Source organism: Sus scrofa, chromosome 9, assembly GCF_054392235.1.
Source record: "Sus scrofa isolate SSC_HxYL_T2T_F1_AM1 chromosome 9, Sscrofa_HxYL_maternal_Yorkshire_Landrace_v2.0, whole genome shotgun sequence".
NCBI classification, from domain to species: domain Eukaryota; kingdom Metazoa; phylum Chordata; class Mammalia; order Artiodactyla; family Suidae; genus Sus; species Sus scrofa.
The window spans coordinates 19,645,291-19,662,295 of record NC_139391.1 but is presented as its reverse complement, the minus strand read 5'-3'; the positions used below and the strand labels follow the sequence as shown (position 1 = coordinate 19,662,295).

General features: G+C 41.0%; 1 protein-coding gene across 27 annotated transcripts in view; it reads left to right on the top strand.

The window, feature by feature from the left end:
* Nucleotides 1-15,997, top strand: part of SYTL2 (synaptotagmin like 2) — a 72,916-nt gene extending 56,919 nt beyond the window's left edge. For 15 of the 27 annotated variants that reach the window (XM_084975524.1, XM_084975523.1, XM_084975522.1 and 12 more), the window contains 8 exons: nt 910-1,029; nt 2,348-2,517; nt 3,861-3,963; nt 6,795-6,965; nt 9,296-9,374; nt 12,110-12,209; nt 13,698-13,903; nt 14,773-15,997. In XM_084975524.1, the coding sequence (XP_084831650.1) occupies nt 910-1,029; nt 2,348-2,517; nt 3,861-3,963; nt 6,795-6,965; nt 9,296-9,374; nt 12,110-12,209; nt 13,698-13,903; nt 14,773-14,918 (1,095 nt within the window). In that variant the 3' untranslated portion in view covers nt 14,919-15,997. Of the gene's footprint in view, nt 1-909; nt 1,030-2,347; nt 2,518-3,860; nt 3,964-6,794; nt 6,966-9,295; nt 9,378-12,109; nt 12,210-13,697; nt 13,904-14,772 lie in introns of those variants that run through there. The other 12 variants (XR_002335561.2, XM_084975525.1, XM_084975517.1 and 9 more) reach the window with 4 other exon arrangements.
* Nucleotides 15,998-17,005: the final 1,008 nt, after the last annotated feature.

Genomic DNA, 17,005 nt, shown 5'->3' with positions numbered 1-17,005 from the left:
TCTTGTTGCTGTGTTTTTTTAACTTGTTAAAATGTAATGTGGGTAGAATGTATAATTCAATATACTTCTCTATCGCAACAAAAAGCGCAATAGTACTATAGAAATACCTAAAAGGTAGTTAAAATTTAGGAGTTCCCATTGTGGCTTAGTGGTAATGAACCCAACTGGTATCCATGAGAATGTATGTGGGTTCGGTCCCTGGCCTTAATCAGGGGGTTAAGGATCCAGCGTTGCCATGAGCTGTGGTGTAGATCACAGAGGCTGCTCAAATCCCCCATTGCTGTGCCCGTGGTGTAGGCTGGCAGCTATAGCTCTGATTTGACCCCTAGCCTGGGAACCTCCACATGTCAGGTGTGGCCCTAAAAAGAAAAAGAAAAAATTTATGTACACATGCATGATATATATAACTTGAAACACAAATCAGATTAGCCTCAGTTTTCCCTAGTTCAATAGGATCTCAAGTAAAAGATTGGATTTTTAGGGAAGTTAAGGCTATGTTAATGACAGGAATTAGGCATGACATGTTATGATTTGATAGTAAATCTTAGACCTTTTGTTTAGGTAAAGTTAATTTCTCATATATATCAATAAAGTTTTCCAAGCAATATAAATATATTAAGAGAATGTCAAGAAAGCTCATAGTAGTGCTACCTTTTGTAGCATCTTGGGGCCACCTTTTAGGTGAAAAAAATCATTATTTCAGTAGCCAAATCCTGCTCCCCTCCTTGGGTGAGGCCCAAGGCAAACCACCCACCCCATCTTTAATGTCATTCCCTGGCAATTAGCACTAGGGTCCTTTCAGCTGGGAAAATGTCCTTCCAGTGGGATACCAGATACTATCTTTAAACAAATTTTGATCTTGACTCATTCTGAATTTAAGCTTTGTGTATATTCTATGATGTTTTGTAGAGTGATGACAGAGAAACAGATACAGCATCAGAAGGCAGTTACCAGCTCAGCAGACACAAGAAGAGCCCAAGCTCTCTAACCAATCTTAGCAGCTCCTCTGGCATGACGTCCTTGTCCTCTGTATGTAAACATAGGCTTCTTGTTAATTAATATCCCTCTGCTTCTGTGAACCTTGCTCCACCATGCTCCTGCTACGTACGGTGAAATGGCCTTCTGTTGTATTTCTCAGATTCAAAGGGCACAAGCTTTTTCTCTAACCCACAATTAGCTTCTGGCTAGCTAAATCTTCCATTTTCTCTCTTTTTAATCACAAGAGAGTTCATATCCAAAATAAATAAATACGGTTTTTTGGACGTAAGTACTTCAAAAATAAACCTAAATTACCAACAAGATGATTGCTAAATTTGTCTGTGCAGCAAATAGGGTAACTATTATAAAAAGACCGCTTATATCAGATATGCTTTTATATACAATTTGCATGTATAGAATTGTACCTCTCTTTTTGGTAAGCCTCTTATTCTGATGAATAAAAGTACTGATTTACATAAAAGAATAGGAGAGGCAGTTCTTTGTCTTTTAAAAGGATTCAGAACAGGGTTTTCCAAGGAAAGCCCTCTAGGAGTAATTGCTCAGATTCGATTGAGAGAATTTGAGTTTACCCAAAACTTTCCCAAAGGGAGGTGGTTTTGTGTGTGCATGTAGTATGTATATAGAAATATACATGTATAAATATGTTTGCATACATGTAACAAGAGGCCTCTGATATACATACTCATGCACATATCTCACCAGGTATGCTAAACAAATGGTAAAGCTGTGCTTAAATTCTCACTAGCCTTGCATTTTTCAAACTCTGAAAAAAAAACTATTTAATTGAATTTCTGCTGATAACAATCAAACGTACGGCCTTGGGAAGGCTTTAAACTTCCTTCATCAATCATCCATTTTCTACCCTTCCTGACCTCTAAAAGCATATGGCTCAGTAAGCATTTTCTTAGTTACAGGGGATGGGTAACCTAGTAAAATTCCTTTTTAGTGCCTTGGAAATTTGATAGAGCAACATGTCACTGTGATTTGTGTGCCTAGGGTTTCTCACATCCTCTTTCTATAACACTTTAAATTCTAAGCATGCCTAAAAATGGAACTCTGAATACCCCCTACCATAAAATCACCCTGCTTTGAAACGAGGCAGCATTGAAATAACTTTGCATTTTACTTTTCGTCTGTCTCTTAGAGGCCGTTTTTGTTAAACACTAGGCATTGCGTCATATATATATCATGTCAGGTGGTCTGTGCTGGTACACTTTTTAAATGCCATTTGAAATTAACTGCTTTTATATGCAAACTAGAAAAATAAAGGCAAGCAAGGATTACACCCATGATCCTTGGGTTCAGGAATGAGATGGAGACAAACACTGCGTGTTTCGGATGCTTTCAGGTAAGCGGCAGTGTGATGAGTGTTTATAGCGGAGACTTCGGCAATCTGGAAGTGAGAGGAAGTATTCAGTTTGCAATCGACTATGTGGACTCACTGAAGGAGTTGCATGTCTTTGTGGCCCAGTGTAAAGACTTAGCAGCAGCGGATGTTAAGAAGCAGCGTTCGGACCCGTAAGTACATTTTGGAGTCATTATTCTTCCTTCGTTACTCTTAGTCTTGTAGAGTGAAGGAAAGAAAGTAATTGAAGGGAGGGGATGTGTGGGACTGTGTCAAAAGGAATGTTTGAGGGGAAAACCTTGGGGGAGAATGCTCTTTTGTTTACTTTATAGATTCCTCTGCCAAACTTCCTAAATTATAAAAATGTCAGAGGAGAACAAAATGTTTCAAGTTGGAAGGGACCTTTGCGGTCCTCTAGTCCTGATTCCTTCTTTTTACAGATAAGGAAACAAAGGCCAGAGAAGATAAGCGAGGTTGGCATAAATTCACATAATCAGCAGCCATATGAGGATGAGGGCTTGAGCCTCAGTCTCTCTCCACGACACTTTCAAACTTTCTCTAAAATGAGGGATATGTGGGACTTACTGCATAACGTCCAGTGGTGCAGAAATAGTTAAGACTCTAGAATGAGGTCGTTTCCATATTTAAATTATATTTCACAGAACTTTAAGGGGATTTACCAGTTCATCTTTGAAATCATAAGTTCAAATGCATTTCAGTTTAGTTAATCGGTATTCCCCCACTTAGCCCTGTGCAGAAGTCTGATTCCTAATGAATTTGCTAACTTAAGCCCAGTTCTTTATTATAAAAACAGCTGGGCTCAATATCCTTTTCTTTTTCTTTTTTCCTTTTTATATTAAATGTGGTTTGATTAGGTATGTGCTAAGTGTTTTTTTTTTTTTTCAAAATACTGTAGCAAAAACTTTTTAAAAATTCTGCAAGCATCAGAGTCTTTTCTTAATAGGAAACTAAGCGATAGAATCAAGCACCACGTTAAAGGTCTGTTGTCCTTCTCAGGCCCCACATTAGTTAAGGTCAAAGGAAAATAGAAATTCAGGAGATACCCCTTAAATATCTTCAAAACAGTATAAAGTGATCAATTCGACTGAAATCACTTTCAACATTTAAATATAAAGGTATTGATTGGTGAGAGCCATAATTACTTACTGCTTTCTTAGTGTCATGAAATAATAATTTCTGTCAGTTTCCAATGCTTTTTTTCTTTTCTTTTTTGTCTTTTTGCCTTTGCTGGGGCCGCTCCTGCAGCATATGGAGGTTCCCAGGCTAGGGGTCGAATCAGAGCTGTAGCCTCTGGCCTACACCACAGCTACAGCAACGTAGAAGCCTTAACCCACAGAGCAAGGCCAAGGATCGAACCCGCAACCTCATGGTTCCCAGTGGGATTCATTAACCACTGAGCCATGACGGGAACTCCTCCAATGCATTTTTAAAAGTAGAGGTAGACACATCCCTTTTATTTTCTCTAACTTCCTTCTCTGTTCACTTCTCTTTTTAGATATGTAAAGACTTACCTGTTACCAGACAAGGGCAAAATGGGCAAGAAGAAAACACTTGTCGTGAAGAAAACGTTGAATCCTGTGTATAACGAGATACTACGGGTATCTTTGACCTCCCTATCTAAGAAAATGCTCAGTGGTGACCTATGCATTTAAAAGGCCATCTTGGAGTTCCCACTGTGGTGCAGTTAATCTGACTGCAGCAGCCCAGGTCACTGCCAAGTCATGGGTTCAGTCCCTGGTCCCGGGCAATGAGTTAAAGGATTGGGTGTTGCCTGGGAACTTCCATATGTCGTGGGTGTGGCCATACAATTTTTTAAAAAGTGTGTGTGGGGGGTACATGTCCTCTTGGGTAGTATCTTTACAGTTGAAGTCTGTCACTGAGAGAAGAATGAAAGGAATAACCATTTTCTGAGAATCTGTTTTGTATGAGCTTCACCATGAAGGTTGTAGGCATTCTCTCACGCATGCCCTCTGTACACTGCCAGGCAGGTATTATCTGCATGTCACAGAGGAGACAAGTGAAGCTTAGGGAAACAAAGCAACATTGAGCATTGCAACCGAAACAGTCTTCTAAAAGCCTAAATCTGATCATGTATTTCTCTGCTTAAAATCTTTAAGAATTTCCATTACCCTAAGGGTCAAGTCCAACCTTCATAACAGGCACACCAGTCCCTTGACAACCTAAGCTCCAGCCTCATCTTTCATAGTCTTTGTTCAGGTCACCCAAGTGGGGACTGCCCTTAACCCCTGTTTCCCTGCTATCTGCTGCCTAAGTCTCCTTATTTTATAATACTTGCATTAACATTCAGCATTTTAACGACTGGTTTAATTGTCTGCTTTCCCATTAAATTGCAAGTCTCACGAGGGCAGGGGCCAGCTCTGTGTTGCCTATAAACTGTGTACCTTGGACAAATGACTTGTCTCCATTTCAGATCTGCAAAAGAGAGATAAGAATAGTACCTACCTACCTCAGTAGTTGTTAACAGTTAATATGTGTGAAGTGATTAATATGCATTAAACACTTAATTGATGCTGCTGACTCTTAATACAATGTCTGGGATAGGTACTCAAAAAGTGTGTATTGGGGAGTTCCCATCGTGGGGCAGTGGAAATGAATCTGACTGGTATCCATGAGGATGTGGGTTCATTCCCTGGCCTCGCGCAGTGGGTCCAGGCTCTGGTGTTGCCCATGAGCTGTGGTGTAGGTCGCAGACATGACTTGGATCCCGAGTGGCTGGGGCTGTGGTGTAGGACGGCAGCTGTAGCTCCGATTGGACCCCTAGCCTGGGAACTTCGATATGCAATGGGTGCAGCCCTAAAAAAGGAAAAAAAAAAAAAGTTTATAGGAAGGAGAGATTGATAGACAGATGAGTGGAGAACATCGCAGCTCAAATACCACCTTCCTTTTTCCTTCGGACTGTATCATGCTGCCTTAGTCATGGGTAACAGATTGTTTAAAACTATAAATATGAGAAGTCTTACTCATTCCCTTTTTCTGAAAATTCTGTCCAAGTGTTTGGGTTATCCTCTGAGGAAAGAAGCAGAGTTAACTCTCAGTCGTCCATGGGCGAATTTCTTAGGGAGTTTCTGTAGCAGGTCTTTTAATTAGAGGTTGACTGTGGTATACCTCAGCACCCCAGCTCTTTCTAGGTCAGCAGCTTCAACCCTATCCTCGGGAAAAGCCAGCTAATTTGAATGGTCAGCTCAGAGACAAGCCATTTTGGCTACAACCAAAATGGACATTCGAGTAGTATATCATGAAGCCAAGGAGAGGTTATTTTTGGATTAGAAGTACTATTATTCCCTTCCATGATTATATATAATCAAGGATTGACTACATTTTAGATTAAAAACTCTTAGGATACCAAAAAAAACAAACCAAACAAACAAAAAAACAAGTGTATCTTTCCTTGAAAAATACCTTGTCCTTGCAAGGCATCAGTAGTGGGAGAGGAGTTCCTCTTTTGGCTCAGCAGGTTAAGAACCTGACCAGTATCCATGGTTTGACCCCTGGTCTTGCTCGGTGGGTTAAGGATCTGTCATTGCCACAAGCTGCAGCGTAGGTTGCAAGTGCAGATCAGATTTGGTGTTGCTGTGGCTATGGCTCCAGTTTGACCCCTAGCCTGGGAAGTGGAGCCCTAAAAAGAAGGAAAGAAAAAAAAAAAATAGAGGGCAGAGTTCCCGTCGTGGCTCAGTGGTTAACAAATCTGACTAGGAACCATGAGGTTGTGGGTTTGATCCCCGGCCTTGCTCAGTGGGTTAAGGATCCAGCATTGCCATGAGCTGTGGTATAGGTTGCAGACACGGCTCGGATCCCGCATTGCTGTGGCTGTGGTACAGGCTGGTGGCTACAGCTCCGATTAGACCCCTAGCCTGGGAACCTCCATATGCAGTGGCAGCGGCTCAAGAAAAGGCAAAAAGACAGAAAAAAAAGAGAGAGAGGTTGTATGTATATGGGGCAGGTGATATATAGGAACTCTTCTGTATTTTCTATTCAGTTTTGCATGAATCTAAAACTGATATAAAAAAGATTAAGTCTATTAAAAATATTTTGTCCTTAGAAAATAGACCATTGGATTTAGCTTCATTTATGTTTTTAGACTGAATTTGATTTATATCAGGTTAGAACTAAAAACATCCAGTAAAAAATTGAATAATTGGCTTTTGTTTTTAGAAAACTATTGCTGGCTATGATACTTGAGCCATGGTTTGCTTTTCCAGAGGAGGAAAGAAAAATCAGCTTTTGTGAAAGATGGATTTTAGCTCTTTGAAATAAGAGTCTTAGAATAAGATGACTGTGCAATATTCTTGAGACTTGAAACCTAACGAGAAAATCTGATCTATACACATGACTTTTTTTCTTCTCTCTATCATTTCTCTGGCATAAAATAATATTATGTACCATTTAAACTTCCTTCTTTGAACTGCAGTATAAAATTGAAAAGCAGATCTTAAAGACGCAGAAGCTGAACCTCTCCGTTTGGCATCGAGATACATTTAAGCGCAATAGTTTTCTAGGGGAAGTGGAACTTGATTTAGAAACTTGGGACTGGGACAACAAACAGAATAAACAATTGAAGTGGTACCCTCTAAAGAGGAAGGTAAGTTCAGGGTTTTTTGTTGGTTTGTGCGTTGGTTGGTTTGGGGCCTGGGATATAGAGGAAAGCTGCTATAAAATTGCAGTTTCATTAAGAAGGCCTGTCCATAGTTTGGGGTCCTTGTATCTTTCCACTCTCTCCCATAAGTCTCTTACGCCCTTTTCCCTATTTTCTGTTCCTTTTCCTGCTCTCTTATCTGTGGGCTGGCTATTTTCTGCTAAACTACCTTTCAGTTCAATAATTTTCTTCTCTGCTGTGCCTAGTCTATTACACCCAGTTATTATACTTTTCAGAGGTACATTTTCATTTGATTCTTTTTTCATAGAGTCCATTTCTCGGCTAAAATTCTCCATCTTCATGTTATCTTTATGAATTTATGAAAGTTATTTCAAGTATGTATCTGAAAACTCCAATATCTTAAACATTTGTGAATCTCTCTTATCTCTTTTTTTTTTTTCTTTTTTTTTTGCCTTAGTTTGGTCATTTGGTCCTTTGTTCTGCCATGCCTGTTCATTTTTTTACCTGCATGCTGGACATCGCATGTGAAAAATTCTAGGGCTAATCTGAGAGGCTTTCGTACTTTACATCGGACACACAGAGTTGGGACACACCACCTTTATCCAGTCTGGTAATGAACTGACTAGGCTGGTGTTTAATTTTCACATGGTTTGATCTAGTTTCTGTTCACCCACATTCCTAGGCTGTGGTCTTTCATGAGTTCCAACTGAAAGCCTCGGTAATAGTTCTCAAATTTTAGCATGTTACCCAACTCACCTGAAACACTTATTAAAATACAGATTTCTGGGCCCTATTCCCAGGATTTCTGGTTTAATAAGATCTGGCCCAAGAGTATGCATTTCTCATAAATTCCTAGGCATTGCTGATTCTGTTGGCCTGGGGACCATACTTTGAGAACCTCTGGTCCGGAGTGTTTTCTGAGGCCATGTCTCTTGATTTGGCCAGAGACTCCAATTTTTGCCGTCAGTCCTGTGAGACTACCTAAAGCCCGGCTCAGCTTCTTCATGTCTTTCTTTCTGCCAGGCTTGTTATGCTCTCAGTTGGCACTACCCAAAAGTCAGTCAGTGCCTCAAAGTAGACAGAGAATGTCAGACTCCAACATGTCCATTTGGGCCCCATCTAGCTTAATAATCTTCAAATAAGATTTTTTTAATTCAGTTTTTAAAATTGTTCTCAGTATGAGGGTTGGTGTGATCCCAGCTAGTCCATCATAGCTACAAGTGATACATACAATTAATACAAATTATTATTTAGTATCTACACAACACAACAGTTCCACTTAAGAAATGGTTCCAAAACATCACATCAAAATCACCTGATTTAGGAGTTCCCGTCGTGGCGCAGTGGTTAACGAACCCGACTAGGAACCATGAGGTTGCGGGTTCGGTCCCTGCCCTTGCTCAGTGGGTTAACGATCCGGCGTTGCCGTGAGCTGTGGTGTAGGTTGCAGACACGGCTCGGATCCCGAGTTGCTGTGGCTCTGGCGTAGGCTGGTGGCTACAGCTCCGATTCAACCCCTAGCCTGGGAACCTCCATATGCTGCGGGAGCGGCCCAAGAAATAGCAACAATAACAACAACAACAACAACAACAAAAGACAAAAGACAAAAAAAAAAAAAAAAAAAAATCACCTGATTTCTAGGTCTACCCATGACTTATTAGATGTGAGAATTCCTCAGAATATGTCAAAAGCATCTCATTTTTACCAAACTTCCTTATGTTTCTGATAGATAGCCATGTTTTGGAAACAAGGCTCTAAAAGACCCAAATTTGAAAGTAAAACAATATAATACTTGAAAATAATAGACATTTTGAATTTGTTGTTCAGTCTTTGTTATTCTTATAGGCTTCGACTCATTTGGTCTAAAATAACTAGGTTAATGCCACTTTGAAAATGTATATTTGCCCTCCTTCCCTTTCCCTGTCCCACGCTTTTCTTACTCCTTCAAAGAAAGAGGATATATAACTTGTTTCTTGTGCTGGTTGAATGACTAACAAAATGTCTGTGTCTTTATAAAAATCAAAGCATCCCAGCACACCTCTCCCATCTCCAAGAAAGGCATTCTGATTTCTCTGAACTCAAGGCCTTGAAATGTTTTCTGGGTATCCTGCAGGGTTTTCCAGGATACATAGGCTAGCTTTCCCCAGATGTAAAAGCAACAGTGTAGCTCTGATGGGGAGGGAGATTTTAATCCAGGGCACTCATGAGTGATACCTCATTCCAGAAGTCAGGCAGATACAGTCCTATAACAGAGTACCAACAAACAGGGTCAATGGTTTGTGTCTCACACCTGCTGACATTTCTTCATTTCACAGACGGCTCCAGTTGCCCTTGAAGCAGAAAACAGAGGTGAAATGAAGTTAGCTCTCCAGTATGTCCCAGAGCCAATGCCTGGTATGTAGTGATTTTCTGTCCAGATTTGAACCCCTGCCTTATCCCTCCCCTCTCCAAGGATTCCTTTTCATTCTATGATATTTTCAAAGGTGAAACCCTGAATAAAGTTATTAGCTTAGTAATGGTATAGACAGAATGAGTCAATCCACAATGGTAAACTAGAATTTTTTCTTTTTTTAAAAATTGTAGTTAAAAACACATAATATAAAAATTTTCTGGAGTGCCCATCATGGCTCAGTGGTTAACAAACCCGACTATGAACCATGAGGTTGCGGGTTCCATCCCTGGCCTCGCTCAGTGGGTTAAGGATCCGGTGTTGCCATGAGCTGTGGTGTAGATTGCAGACGTGGCTCGGATCTGGAGTTACTGTGACCGTGATGTAGCCTGGCCGCTACAGCTCCGATTCACCCCCTAGCCTGGGAACCTCCATATGCCTATGCTGAGGGTGCATGCCTAAAAAGACCAAAAAAAAAAAAAAATCATTTTTAAGTGTGCCATTAGTAGTGTTAAGTGTATTTGTATTGGTGTAGAGCCCATCTCCAGAACTTTCTCATCTTGTCTGAGACTAGAGCCGTGAAACCACAACTCCCCTCTCCTCCTTCCCTCCAGGTTCCCCTGCCTGCTAACCACCACGCTATTTTCTGCTTCTGTGAGAAAAATCCTCTTTTTTTTTTTTTTTTCCAGTCAGGTTTACAGCCTTTGTTTGAATTTTCGCCCCACTCTCCCCAAAGTTTCTATCTGCACAGTGCGAATGGCCTTTCCTGTGTTTAGAATGTGGTTCTACTGATAGTGCTGGGGTACAAATGGGACCGGAGTGGGTTTTTTCCACAGGTGGAAACTGGAGAAGTCATAGGAGGCCCCTAAGAAATTAGAGCTCATTTGTCTGTTCTCAAGGTCTAATTAGGAGAGAAAGCTTTTTCTTCCAAAGTGACTAATTGCATCCTGGATGCTAGGGCCTCAGGTCTCCCACACAGTTAAGGAGCGAGGGACTGCCAGGAAATGGGTGCTAACCCCCTCTCATTTCCCACCCCGTTCTCCAGGTTGCTCTCCTTACGAATCTACGCGAATGTTATGACTGAAATCAGGGGTTGCAAACTCAGACGCTTTCAGGAACCAGACAGTGAAGCTAGTGGGTTGACAGAAATAATGGTGGGGACAGTGACTAAACTAGAGAAAGGCATTCAAATTCAGTTAAAAAAAGAAAAAAGAAAAAGAATTAGAGGGCAAGCAAAGCATAGCTTTAGGCCAAATGGCTGCACCACCATCTTGTTACTTCTGAATCTTTCTAAAAGGCAGCTTCTTTTATATTTAACTTGTATCCTATCATTTATGGTCAACATGCCTAGAAATTCTGCCCGTCTCATTTCCCATTTTCCCCACTATCATTTCTTTGTGGGGGGGGGGGGTCAGGAAGACTGAATGCTGTGATACGCTTCACTTTGAGTTTTTACTCGTGTAATTTCTCCTCCCTGGAGTGGCTTCCTCTCCTCCTCACCCTATCCAGGTCTTAGACGAAGTCCCATCTCCTCCTTAAAGCTTTTCCTGAACATATTTACCCTCAATGATCACGTCATCTTCTAGAACATTACAGTAATATAATAAGTTGACATTTTACCCTATATTACATTTTAATAGTTTTTATAGGGTTTCTCCAGCTTGACTATAAACATTTCCCAAGGACATAGATTTCATGTGTTTCCTGTACATCCAAAGACATTGGTAGCATAGGACTGAGCATGTAATATATTCTCATTAAACACTGGTTGGTTGACTGATTGGTTTCACCCACGCAGAAAAACATGGTAGTATTCTTCCATCCACATGCACCCAGCCTAGACATCAACTTGAGACTAAGCCACCATTCCAGTAATTCCTTGACTATAGCACTGGCTCTTACATGTATCTATACAACGGTCCTATAAAAGGGGTAACTGCTTTTTTTTTTTTTCCTTAAAGTTTTATTTTGTTTTGTTTTGTTTAGAGGTGGATTTTATTTTATTATTTTTTTTATTATTATTTTTTGTCTTCTTGCCATTTCTAGGGCCACTTCTGCGGCATATGGAGAGTCCCAGGCTAGGGGTCGAATCGGAGCTGTAGCCCCCAGCCTACGCCAGAGCCACAGCAATGCGGGATCCAAGCTACGTCTGTGACCTACATCACAGCTCACGGCAACGCTGGATCCTTAACCCACTGAGCAAGGCCAGGGATTGAACCCTCAACCTCATGGTTCCTAGTGGGATTCGTTAACCGCTGAGCCACAACGGGAACTCCTGTAACTGCTTTTAACAAGAAGAGTGACTGTACCTTAACCAGTACCTGTTTTGGTTACTTTATAGGCAAATATGTTTAAAATGCCTCCTGTCAGCACCAGTTGACATTGGTATTAATATTGGAAAGATATATGCATTTCACTAAGTGCTTTTGAATATAACTGTAAATGGTTGATTCACACACCTAATATCTATAATTGATGTTGAGCCAAGCCAAACCCAAAAAGAACGACGTAGTACTCTACTTGGAATCAATTAAATTATCTTCATAGAGCTCTCTGAGCTCTATACAGCCAGACTGTGAAAGATATAGTTAAGAATAGATAAAATCAATTAGGATCATGTCATCAAGCCCTAGCAGCATCACTGTACCAGAGCATTCTTTAGATTGGCATCTTTGGATGGAGTGTTGCCGAGAGAGGCATGGCAGTGGCGTTTCATTTTCTCTCTCTTTTTCTGTGTTAGGTAAAAAGCTTCCTACGACTGGAGAGGTGCACATCTGGGTGAAGGAATGCCTTGATCTACCACTGCTGAGGGGCAGCCATCTAAATTCTTTTGTTAAATGGTAATAACATTAATAACAGTCTCTCTCAGTTCTGCGGTAGCCTGGCCTTTGCTGGTTGGTTTTACTTCTCTGTATCTGTGATGCTGAAATTCATCATTCATTGTATAAATGAGATACCTCGAGACAGTGGCGACATGAGCTAAAGGGGTCTGTGACGTGAACCACCCTCATCCCCTCAAAGGCTTCATTTGGTGTTTAAGTCATAAAGATAAGAGGATGTGTATACAATCAAAACCAGAGACCAGGAGTTCCCATTGTAGCTCAGCGGGTTAAGAACCTAACATAGTGTCTGTGAGGATGCAGGTTCGATCCCTGGCCTCACTCAGTGGGTTGAGGATCCGGCGTTCCCACAAGCTATGGCATAGGTTGCAGATGCAGCTCCCATTTGACCACTAGCCTGTAAAAACAAACAACAGAGGCCGCTTACTCAGATAAGTAATGTTTTCTAGGAGGTGCATTTGCTGGTAGGACAATATATTCAGCACGAAAGAGTTTATGAAATGTCTCATAGTGAGATGCCACATGTGTTGGCTACTCTGTGGAGCATGTGCTTTGTGGCCCATTTGCAAAGGGTCCTTTGCATCAGCCTGTAAAGTTATTTGCTAAGCAGACCCATACTAATAATTAGCTTCTGTGAGCTTAAGACAGTCTGGGTTTTTAAGTGGCAAACTTTTTTCTCTGTTGTAATATAAATGCCTGGCCTCTAGTAAATAGTAACTACATAGATAGTAGTGTGCTGGCCTGTCTCTCTTTGACTACCTTTATATGGATTTTACCAGAAGAATCCCCAGCTATTTAAGTTTATATGACATTATTTATGGTTTTCCCAATAATATTCTTCATAGACATCAATAGGTAAGTTTTTCAGCTCCAGTCAGTCTTCCATTCCAGCACTAATCTTAGACCTTCTTGCCTTTACAGAAGGCATCATAGGTTAATTTCAATGATTACCATAAATTAAACATAAACAATTGCCAATATATAATGTACTTTATTCCCAAAGTCAAATCTAGCCAATTGGAGAGGTTTCTCTTCTTTTCCAATTCGGTACAAGACTGATTTCTTAGGCTGACACAAGTAATCAGGAATAGATTTTAGAGGAATCCTCAAACTGTTGCTTCATAGTCAACACTTACTAAATCCAGGCACTGAACTAAGTTGTTTGCTTCATGTTTAATTCTAACGTTAACCTTATGTGGTCGGCATCACCATTCCCATTTTATGGATGAGAAAACAAGTGTCTGAGAGGTTCAGTCAATTTCCTATAATACATAGTCGATAAGTAAGTGGCAGGGCCAGGATTCAAAGCAAGCGTGGTTCTCTTAAATGCATAGTCTTCCTATTGGGATGTCTCACCACCAGTATCTCCATCTCTCTACATTCTTTTTTCTTCCAATTCCTTCTGCCAATCCTCAGTCACTGCAGGACATTGAAAGCAAGAGCACTAGCCATCTCATTAAGCTGCTCTCACGATGTTTCCTTTTATAGTACCATCCTTCCAGATACGAGTAGGAAAAGTCGCCAGAAGACAAGAGCTGTAGGGAAAACCACCAACCCTGTCTTCAACCACACCATGGTGTACGATGGGTTCAGGCCCGAAGATCTGACAGAAGCCTGTGTAGAGCTTACCGTCTGGGACCATTACAAGCTAACCAACCAGTTTTTGGGAGGTCTTCGGATTGGCTTTGGAACAGGTACCGTTTGTTATGTTTTAAATTCTCCATGAACGGAATGCTTCTGGAGACACTAGATGTTGGTCGGTTGCTTGCTTTGCTTCTTCTTACTGAAGACTGGTATTCTGTCGCTGTTAAGTGTGTGAAAATGAATGTGGGAAGGAATGTCAGGCTTGAGCCAAGGGATCCAGATATGAAGAATGAACTGGATTGCATTGGTTGTCCACACAGAGCTTAAGTTATTGTGGGTGGAAACAGAAAAGCCTTCATCACTACTCTTTCCTGAGAAAAAGTTTACGGCCCTTCATGGCTTCAAGTGTGCTTTGCATAATAATCGTAACTATCATTTAGGCAGAACTGGTCACAGTCCTGAGTGATTTATGTGCATTGTTTCTTTTAGTCCTCAGAGCGGTTCTCTGAGTTGTTACTAATGTTCTCCCCAGAGAAACTGATGTTCCAAGAAATTAATAAACAGAGCTAGTAAGAGGCGAGACAAGATTCAAACTTTATAGTCTGTTGGAGACTAAAGTTGTAACTACACTTCCTTAGAGATCATCTGTCACTTCCAACCCAATGCGGGAATTCTCCCTACTACTCCCTTATGCCCCCGAGAGAGTCTCATCTACCTTTTATGTGAATGTGAGAGTATTTGTGTTACCCGGAGAGTAATGAGAATAATCCCAGTTGTGCAGGGTCCCATTATTGGATATCTCAGATGGTTAAACAGGTCTGTCTTCTATTGAATCCCAGATCTACCCTCCTGGTGATGTTAAAACTCTTCCTAGTTGTCTTCCATGGGTGATTGTAATTAGGGAATGACCCACTTTTCCCCAATGAGCTATTCCTTTTTAAATGCAAAGCTTCCCTTCCTCCCCCCCCCACCTTCACAGGTAAAAGCTATGGTACTGAAGTGGATTGGATGGACTCTACTTCAGAGGAAGTTGCTCTCTGGGAAAAAATGGTAAATTCCCCGAATACTTGGATTGAAGCAACCCTGCCTCTCAGAATGCTGTTGATTGCCAAGATTTCCAAGTGAACCCAAAGTCTGCTGGCTCCTCCAGTGAAAACTACTAAGCAGGTGGAATCTGATCTTGAAAATCTGACTGTGTAGACGGAGATCCTCACCCTCTATTGCCACTAAAATGCCACACATGTCAAAGTCAACCTGCATGTACTTCTTTGGTTACAAGGCCCAAGAGACTGAAATAGTAACAGAATGTGTAACTTATATTTGCAGCTCCAACATTAAAGAAGATGTTTCAGAAAGCTATTTAAATCAAACTGTTGCTGTTGCTTCAAAGAAAAGGCTGCCAAAAAACAAAAATTAAATAGGGTGAAAAATTAAGTTGTCTTTTTGCCATCATGGGTTTCACACCACAGTCTTGTGGTGTAGGTAGGAGGACCTGTCCCTTGATCCTTGAAAACCCTTCCAGGAACTGAAAAAATGTTGGTTGTGGAAAAGAATGACAGAAAGATACTCCTATGAGGGGAAAAAAGGCAGAATATCACTGTTGATAAAGAAGTTGACCATGAGGAAATTATTCTGTAATCTCTACTGAAATACGGAATTCCAGGAACTCTCTTGTGGCACAGTGGGTTAAGGATCCGGTGTTGTTGATGCAGCAGCTTGGGTTTGAACCCTGGCCTGGGAACTTCCACATGCCATAGGCGTGGCCAAAAAAAAAAAAAGAAAGAAAAAGAAATATGGAATTCCATGCTGGGGGAGTAAGACTTAATTCTACTGCATGTGTTTCTGCCTTGAGAAACGTTCCCTTTTCCCAGTGTTAAAATCTCAAATGTGCTTTGGTGCCACCCACTGGCCATAGGTGGAATTCAGTTTTGAGCTTAATTAGTCCTAAGTCTCAAGCCTGTATTTTGTTATAGAGCACGCCCATATGTTAAAAAAACAAAAACGAAACCCTCACATATATGATTCTGTTTTCCTTATATCTCTACTACATTGAAAGCAGCATGAGCGTGGTCACAGACATGCCCTGCAACAAAGTTTTAATTTGAATGTAAATTGTTAAATTATATTGTACTTCTTATGTATGTATAATATAATTTTCATAAAATATTTTGTAAAACCCTTAGCATAAATTATTATATGATTAATGGTGTTGTCAAATTAATATGACTTCTTATTTTAAATGAGATATTTTATTTTAAGAATCCTAAAATCTGGAGTTCCCGTCATGGCGCAGCAGAAACGAAACCGACTAGGAACCATGAGGTTGCGGGTTTGATCCCTGGCCCCACTCAGTGGGTTAAGGATCCGGTGTTGCCGTGAGCTGTGGTGTAGTTCGCAGATGCGGCTTGGATCTGGCATTGCTGTGACTGTGGCATAGGCTGGCAGGTGTACCTCTGACTCGACCTCCGATTCAACCCCTACCCTGGAAACCTCCATATGCCGCAAGTGCATCCCTAAAAAGACCAAAAAAAGAAAAACAGGGAAAAAAATCCTAAAATCTAAATTCCCTCACAAGGTTAAAGAATTTCGGGACAATATTTTCCCAGAGTCTTTATTGTAACTCCAGGCATCATTTCCTCAAAGTTGGAATCTTCAGCTACATTATTAAGAGCATATAGTTTTTATTTTTAGAAGGCAGTTGAAAAGCTTTGAAGGTAAGTTAACATTTATTCATAATGTTTTCCACAGAGACATTTAATACATAAAGCATTTCTCCACCTTAGAACCCACTAGTTTGCTATTCTCAAAATAAGCACTGGAGTTCCCAGTGTGTCCCAAGGGGATTGGGGGCATCGCTGGAGCCCTGGGACACAGGTACGATTCCTGACCCAGCACAGTGGGTTACGTATCCCAAGTTGCCACGGCTGTGGCGTCGCAGCTTTGGCTCAGATCTGATCCCTGGCCCAGAAACTCCCTATGCTTGTCCAAAAAAAGAAGCACTGATTTCACGTAGGTTAAGGAAAGCCTGGATATGAGCAGAGCGTCAGATCTTGGGTGTCTAACAAATATCATTGAAAATGGATAGAGTCCTTGCCTCCTCTCCTAAACAGATGCTAGAACCTTCAGCCCACTGCTCATAAGAGCACCTAACCTAGAACAATGAAGAATGCCCCCCTACACCCATTACCTCTTCAGGTCTTTTAGGAGGGTAT